Here is an 8,653-nt window from a genome sequence, read left to right on the forward strand (position 1 = left end):
AATGAACGTGTAGAACACATTTACAGGTGACATTAGGCACAAAGGAAGACTAGGATTTTTCTCTGGGGCATGAACTAAGATAAGAGGTGTATGAAGGATGGTGAATTCTTTTGATCTTTATCGTTCAAAGGCATGTGTGCCAAGAAATCATTTTCCTCTCCTAGAAGGGCTGTGGTTCTGAGGAATTCAGCCTCAGTAGATGTTCACTAGAGAGTGATTTCCTGGTCTTTTCTCATCTTCAACTTACAAGGGAGGCTTCTGTAAGCTCACTCCTTGGTGTATGTATTCAGTGTTAATGTTAGTCAGTGGTGTCTGACTCTTTGTGACCCCGTGGGCTGTAGCCCACCAGGCTCCTCTGTCCATAGAATTCTCCAGGCAAGAATACTGGAGCAGTGGCCAGTTTCAAATAAGACATCTCTGCAGAATCCTACCGACAATATCTCAGTCATTTACAAAATTCCCCCTGTACCTTCAGACTGGTACCAAGAACCAGTCTTCTGTAAGAAATAAGATTGTGATCACCAGCTCATTTGAAACACACTTTGAAACTTGTGGGCTTGGAGTGGGTAACCAGATATCTAGACTTCACAACCAGTGGTTCCACTGGCAGGGATGAGAACTTCATGTGCAGAGAGTTGGAATGCTCTGATCAAGGGAGGGCAGGTGACTCTGGACTGCTTTTGTCACCGGGAGCAGGATGCAGCCCCAGAGGTCACAGTGAAGAGCTGGTCAGCATATGAGGTTCGATTTGGGCAAGAGGGCACACTGGGGAAGACCTGGGGGAAACAAACTGTAATGCAGGGAAGCGCTGGAACAGGACTTGTTCCCGTATGTGAGCAGAGTCAGCTATCACAGATCCCCAGGGCCAGTTAGTGACAAGGGGATCCTCAGCAAATGAAGCCCACAGACAAGCCCCAAACTGTGCTTCATTCTCATATTCACTTTCCTTCATCAGGATTGCTTTTTATACTTTGAATAGAGTGTCTTGTTTTTTAATTGTATGTGATACATCTTGGAGTAGTGAGAATAACAGAGAATGAAGACAGGTCTGCCTCGGGCTGGAGGAGTGGACAAGTGTGGGCTCTAGAAAAATTTGGACCAGGGGTCTAGTCTCAGCTGTTTTACTTATCAGCTATGTGAGCTTGAGAAAACTACAAGTTCTTCATCTGCAATGTCTGATAAGCCCTACCTTTTAGGACTGTCGGAATATATGTAATGGATATGAAACACTTGACTGAGTAACGTCTTTAATGAATGGCAGGTATATGATTTTTTTTTTTTTACTGCAGATAGTACCACCCTCCCCTCTGCAAAGATTTTTGTTAATTTGGATGGTATCACCAAATATGCAGCTTTCCACCTAATGATCCCATAAATCTGCTTAACAAGAAGAGCAAAATAAATTCCCCCATTTGAGGACTACTTAATTTGTGTGTGTGGTTGTCTATCCCAGTTGGATGCAACTCCAAGGTCCTAGAATTTGTGTCAAGGACCAGCAACTTCCCCCTGGGTGCTTTTCCATCCAAATCGCCTGTATTTTCATTCATTTCTTTACCACCAGACAGGGAGCCCTCCCTTAGAGTTTGCAAAATTACACCCAAGACAACCTAATTAAAATGCCTATCTAAAGCCTTAGGAGCTGGTTCTCAGCATTCCACCTCAAGGGAGTATCACCTTTATTTCTCAGAAATTCCTTGGAGATGCTGTGCATAAAACAGCTAGGTTGTGTTCTGTGTTCAGCTGCACGTGAACAAGAGCACCAAACATTTTCCATTTCTGCTGGAGGAGAAGCTTTTCCTCTGGTATATTGATACTAAAGTAACTCTTACAAGCAGGTTTGCATTCCAGGGTTTTGTCCTCCATCGCTGAGAAAACACCATTTGTATACCTGGCCTCTGTTCATCAGTCCCACAGCCTCATCTAGCCTACCACCCAGTTTAAATGAACAGGATAGCCCACTGAGAGACTTGTATTTTCCCCAAACCCCAAGCTACTATTCCCCAGGGAATTTGCACTCTATTGTTTTCAGCCAAACATCCTCCCCCTCCCACTTCTCCCAACCCCATATTTATCCCCTTACCTCCTTACTCCTTTAAGTTTTAAAGAGTATTTCACCATATTCTGTATATAATTACTGCTCCTTAACTGTAAAATTCTAAAGGCAGGGGTGTTTTGTATCCTAGTTTCACTATTTCTAACACAATAGTTTTCAAAGAGCAGATGCTCAATTAATATTTGGGGAATGAATGAGCCAGACAGCATGAGTTCCAGTTTATAAACATTTTATTTCTCTTATGTTCCTGAATAAGCTAAGCAAAGCCATGTATGTATCTTTTATTTTATAGAATAACAGATTAAATTGATGAAAGGAAACCAAGAACTGCACATTTTTTAAGCTTTTCCCCCCTGTATGTTTTCATCCCAGTAATTTTACTGTTGAATTTTTTCACATTTCCAAAGAAGTGCCTATTACCATGCCATGTTGTATTGTTCTAGTTCAATATATACTAAAAGTTTCCCGATTTATGTTGCAAAATAATAAAACTCTTTATCTTAAATCTGTTAAATCTAATATGTAGCCAAATCACTAATAAGTTTAGATTCTGAAATGCATATCTTCTTTAAAAGAAAATATTTGAAATATAACAAAAGGAAAGAAAGAAAGGAAGGGAGAGAAAGAAGGCAGAAAAATAGAAAGAAAAAGAAAAGAGAAAAGATTAAACTCTAAGTTTACCATACAGAACAGAAACACAAAGATGATATTATAGCTTTCCCTGTGGATCCACCCTGGTCATCCACAGCTTAGAATGTTACTGCTCTTTTTCAACCTAAAAAAGAAAAAAAAAAGAGAAAGGCAAAATTTCAAGTTAGCAATGTATAACAGGAACTCCAGGATGGTATACACTTCTCCAGTCCCACCCTGGCCCTCCACTGTTAGAATGCTGATGCACCTTTTCGCATTTCACTTAGCCTGGGAGGAGCTGCCGGCTGTGGCTCTGGAGCGGGCACTGGCCAGGGCAGCAGTGCGAGCCCTGGCCACAGCTCTGGCTCGGGCTCTCTCTTCCTCATCTCTCAAAGCCTCTGCATACCAGGATGGGAAGGCAGTGGGGACGGTATCATGAACCTTGGCTAAAAATTCCAGGACTTTCATTTTGCTGGTTTCAGCATGGGCTCTCGGGCCCCACAGGAACTCATAGCATGGAGGATCACTGTTGGCCACCTGGCGGTACTCCAGGTACTTGAGCTGCACCAGATCTTCTGTGAGGACCTTCTTGGGATCCCCATAGATGAAGTGCTTCCTTTCAGCATATACACCCATCATATTCAGCACTTCCCAGATCGCCTCTTCAGGGGCGCAGTTGCCTCTCATGAAGATCACACCAAGCACAATCATCAGGATGCCGGTCTTTGGCATGTGCTCATCTTCATTCAGAGCTGAATCATAGGCGAGGTCTAGTTTGTTGACAAGGGTATAGCAGTGCCTGGTAGGATCCACTTCCTTCAAATCAACACCAAAAGCCAGCTCCATGTGATCAGAAGCTCTCTTGAGGATCTCATTGAAATGACTCTTGTACTGTTTGATAACACACTTCAGCATGTCTGCCTTTCTAATTGGCTCTTTCTTTTGATACTTCTGCAGCAAGAACTGCACCAACAAAACCACTTTCTTATTTAAAATCTCACTGAGTGGGCTCTCAGTGCCCTTGGGGGAGCTTGCGCTTTCCGCCTTTGGGCTATTGATATTTTCAGCTGAGTTGGTGCCTGAACCAGATGCAGTAGCACCGGTGGCTCCCTCAGGTGCCTCAGAAGTGCTGCGTGCCCCAGCAGCAGGCAGATTCTCAGAGGAAGGGGGCTTTCCTTCTGCTGCTACTGCCCCAGTGGCCTTAGCAACCTCTAGGCCCTGGGTCTCAGCACGGGCCTGGCGGCGTTTCTCACGGGCACGGAGCTTACTCTTCTGACCCCGAGGCATGATGACTGGTCAGGGACCGCAGGCAGTTGCTCAAGCTGCCAAGGTTGATGAAGAGCTCACCCTAAAAGACAGAGGAAAAGAAGGCGTGTATAGCCTCCATAGGGAGATTCTTCTATCTTGGCTCCAAGAAAAACTGCCTTTGTTGATCCCCTTAAGGGTACCGTTTTAGGAACCCACAAGACAGAGGCCGACGGAACTCTGTGGGCCTCCTCTGTTCATCAGAGGCTTGTCACCTTAATTCTAACCCAGAATATTGAACTTGACACCTGACCAGTCCTTTTACGACTCCCTCTGCTGACTTGAGGCTGCCCCTTCAGGCTAAGGCTTCCCATCCCACAAATTATCCTGGCGGAAGTAAAGGGGTGTTGGGCCTAACGGTCACTTTTGAGCCACTCAGGGGTTGAGGGTCGGGATGGCGCAAGTTAGGATAGGGAGGGGCTCTACAGGACCACCTGAGTTCTGGAAGGAGTGTGTCCCTTCACTTCTAACAAAGGTTGCTCACCTGGACACCTGTCCAATCCTGGAACTCCTCCCTCGGTAGATACGCGGCCACACCTCTCCAACTGAAGCCTCAGCCTCCAAAGCTGCCGCGGCGGAAGGCAGGGAGTGCACTTCCGGTATCGCCCAAGTGGTCTTGCCAGCACTGGGGGGGGGGGGGGGGCACCGGTTCTGGAAGGTTCTCCCTGTCTGTCCTGGCAGGTGGAGAAATCGTGCAGAACTCACATGGGGCAGTCTTACCTGACTCCTGACAGGGCCTGGGACTTCTTTCTCTTCTGAGCTAAGTCAGCTGGCCACAGACCAGGGTTCTCATTTCCCTCGGAACCCCCAGTAGGAAGTAAGGAGTGGAGTGGCCTGAGCCTAGCAACCATGTCTAGGGCCTCCCAAGACTGATAGTGTGGGGGGTGGGGGGGGACTCTTTATGGACTCTTATTTTGGAGTGGGCTCTCCGCTCAGTCCTCATTCAGTTTCTTACCTTGATGCTTTGTAAGTGAGCTACTAATCTGATAGGGTGCCAGACCAATCAGGTAAGGCATAAATCTGTAAATAATTTAAGGAGAATTGACTACTGTACAGTACTCTGCTGACCACAAGTAAACATAATATATGTTGCTCTATTTGAGACTTCTTTTACCTAAGTCTATCAGTATTATTTTTTACATTTACTTCCATAAACATGTGCATTGTTGTTAGATTTCTTTTGAGGTATCTTTTGGATAGCACTGCTGTTTTGAATGATGTATTTGCCATTATATATCCTAGTTACTTATTTTGTGATTAGAGTCCTCCTTTTGGGACTTCCCTGGGGGTCCAGTGGGTAAGACTCTGAGCTCCTAATGCAGGGGCATGGATTCAGTCCCTGTAGGGGATCTAAGATCCACATGCTACGAGGTACAGCCTTTAAAAAACAAAATCTTCCTTTTGATATAGTGATCGTCTGCACCAGCTTTCAAAGTTTCTTATAAATTTGAATATTTGGCAGCCAATTTCCTTGAGGTTTTTAATTAGAGAATCATATTACCTTTTTTCATTATTCATCACTTTGTTTTGGTATTGTTGTGTATGGCTGTATACTGGTTATGCAGTCCAGTCCAGGTTTGAACAGTAGAATTGGTACCGTACCTCCATGCCCTCTTCTGGACTTTATTGGAAATATTTGTAAAATTTTACATTTATATATGTTTGCTATTGATTTAACAATATGGAAATTCCATTCTAATGTGAGTTTTCTAAAAGTTATTACCATGACCTGGTGTTGAACTTTTATCAAAGGTTTTTTCTTTACTCCTACACTTGATCAAATGCTTTCTCTTCTCTGTCTGATAATATAGTGAATTCCAATATGCTTTGTTGGTAAAGCCATTCCAGAGGTGACACTGAAATTCTGTTTGGAGATCCATACAATCTGTAATTTCCATTGTGGTAATGTTGTCAATCATTGAGGATCATCACTGTCATCCATTAATCCATTAGAAGCTGCTGAGTTGTAATTCTCTAATTCTACCATTCTTTCTCAAGACTATTACCTGAAATATATGTATAGGTAGAACCTTCTGTTATCCTCTCTCTCTCTTTTTTTTTTTTTGAGGTGAGCCTTCAATGGCCTTATTTTACTGCCTTGATAGATAAAAAAAGCTAAATCTCTCTTTGTCTAATCAATATCAGAACACTCTTTAGCCCAAAATTGTTTTATGTTTTTTGTAATTTTAAATAGCAAAAAACTCTTGCTTGAGAACTAAACCAGTTAATAACTGGTTGAATAATTCATCTGCTATTAATTACTATTAACAAGCAGCATTGGGGTAATCAGTGTTCAGGCCCTAGAGTTTGTCACATGATATAGTATTTGTGCTTACAGATAGTTATGATTTTGGAAGACATAGAAAATATTCCCATGATTTATTCAAAGTCAGCATTCTTTGAAGGGGTATAGTTTCTCTATTCTTTCTATATAGCTATCCAATCATCATGCTAGTTGAGTTTTATTGTTTTCTTTATAAATTCTAACATGGATTATGGCAAGTAGCGTAAGTGTTATTACTACTTTAGTTTATACACATGTAGACATAAAAATAAATTGTGGCACTCTGTCCTCTGGGTTCACAATTTATTCAATATAGGGCTGTCCTAATGAACTTCGTATTAGAACTTCATTAATGTGGTCAATGCAAACGTATCTGATTTTTTGAATAAATATGCTAATATGCTCTCTCAATTTATTAAAAATAATTTTTCCAACTTCTCAATTCACTTGTTAGTAATTTAAATATTTAGATTTTTAATGAATACTTACTTCTTGAGTAGGTGACATTTTTGGTTGTTTATAAGGTAATAAGTCTGGAAATATAGAATGTTCTGGAGCAAAGAGACTCAAACTGTGAGTAAGGAGTCTTAAGTAAGAAAAAAACTGTTAGAACTATTTTAGAGTTCTTTACTTTTTATAACCTCCCTCTCCCTCTGTGCTTCTGCCCATGCTGCTTCTCCCTGAATGGTATAATAATGCCTTCTCAAGCACAAGGCATTTAGAGTGATTCGGCCCCTGATAACAACTGGAGCCTTTCAGTAGTTGAGGACCTTGTTCACCTTTACTTTCTGTTTCAGTTCAGTTTGAGCAAATTGTCCACACTTAGGTCTGCTGCATCCAATACCATATCAGCCATTTTAATGGCCACACTGCCAATGAAGGACTGAATTTCTGGAGTCTTCCTTATCCCTATACCTCATCCTCTAAAACGTCGTCTCCAGCCAAGATAATGATATTAAGAAGGAACAAGACCATTTTAGATCGAGGCCATTTTAGAGGAATGGATGCACTGTCTCCAGTGATCCCAGTACCTGTGACAGCATGCTCAGAATGACATAGCCAGGAGTCACTTTGTTAGCTTAAGTGAACTCTGTTTTTGAACACATAAGTTTGCTACTTACCAGGCAACCAAAATAACTGAGTAGAGAGTTTATTTCAGAAATAGAATATGTTAATATGACTTAGTAAATGGAAGATAAGGAAATGTTCTAAGGGTACATGTTCCTGAGTCAGGACTAGAACTAAGGTGAGGTGAGTGATAACATTTTCTCTATTTTAAATAATGAAATAAATACAAAGTTATACATAAAGACAGGATCTGAGCCTGCACTTGTATGACCCTGAGAGTGAGTGCTTCAGTTGTTTAACCCTGTTTTCAGCCAGTAAATGGTTTTTTATGTATGGTATTTTCTTATCATGGATTTTGGCAATTATTTTTATTTTTTTTAAATATTGAATTGAGACATAATTTATCTTGATTAGTGAGATTTTTTGATCCTCCCTCATCCTTAAATTTTGAACTCAAGGTGACTGCCTGACTTTTCTCAGCCTGGTCCTGGTGAGTCTTTAGTGTTTAATATTGATCAGGGCCTCACACTTTTGAGCATTATTACTTAGTTATCACTTGCCTTGTTTTGAATTTTAGGTATCATTTTACTGTCTGCTTTTGTGATCTTGAACAATAAAATTACCCTATATGAGACTCTGTTAAAAAAATGTTTAGAATAGAGACTAAGGATACTCATTTTACTGAGTTGGTGGGGTGATTAAATAAAAGTAGATGTGAGAAAATACTTTGCAAACTTTACAAATTGTTAGTTGCTTAGAAATATTTATTGGGTTGAAACTTTGAGAAAGTCCTAAATTCAGTCTTGATCCATTGAGATACCCAGTGGCTTATTTTTCCATTGCCACATAGTAAGTTATCACAGACTCAGTGGCTTAAGATAACCCCCACTTATTATCTCCCTGTTCTGTTGGTCAGTTTTCTAGGTACAGTTCATTTGTGTTCTCTGCTCAGGTCTTCACTCTCAAAGTGTCTTGTTGGCTGAACTGTGTTCTTATTAGGAGTCTCTGGGCAAGGATCCAGTTCAAGGATTAAGGTTGTTGGCAGAATCAATTTCCCTTTGTTTGTAGAACTGAGGTCTCCTTTTTATTGCTGGCTATCAGACAGGGGCCATGCTTAGCTCCTAGAAGTTGATTGCATTCCTTGCCATGTGGCCCTCTCCATTTTCAAAGTCCACCATGAAAAATCTTCATGTAGAAGAATTTCTGACCATAATGGTAGCTGGAACTCCCAAGTTGCATATACTATACTAAATTTAGAGTGAAAGGTTTTAAAGTCTCTAATTCTATGGGTCCTGTTTTTGCTTTTTACTTTT

General features: G+C 41.3%; 1 protein-coding gene across 1 annotated transcript; it reads right to left on the reverse strand.

The window, feature by feature from the left end:
- Positions 1-2,728: 2,728 nt before the first annotated feature.
- Positions 2,729-4,580, reverse strand: LOC122435171 (melanoma-associated antigen B18-like). The gene is made up of 3 exons (XM_043459127.1): positions 4,473-4,580; positions 2,952-4,031; positions 2,729-2,828 (listed from the first exon to the last, which is right to left on the reverse strand). Exon 2 carries the CDS (start codon positions 3,968-3,970, stop codon positions 2,963-2,965), a length of 1,008 nt encoding a protein of 335 aa, XP_043315062.1. The 5' UTR covers positions 3,971-4,031; positions 4,473-4,580; the 3' UTR covers positions 2,729-2,828; positions 2,952-2,962.
- Between the last annotated feature and the right edge of the window lie 4,073 nt (positions 4,581-8,653).

The sequence above is a fragment of the Cervus canadensis genome, chromosome X (assembly GCF_019320065.1).
Source record: "Cervus canadensis isolate Bull #8, Minnesota chromosome X, ASM1932006v1, whole genome shotgun sequence".
Classification (NCBI taxonomy): domain Eukaryota; kingdom Metazoa; phylum Chordata; class Mammalia; order Artiodactyla; family Cervidae; genus Cervus; species Cervus canadensis.

Coding starts and splice junctions, on each gene's coding strand:
- LOC122435171 (XM_043459127.1), bottom strand. CDS start 3,970: ATGCCTCGGGGTCAGAAGAGTAAGCTCCGTGCCCGTGAGAAACGCCGC.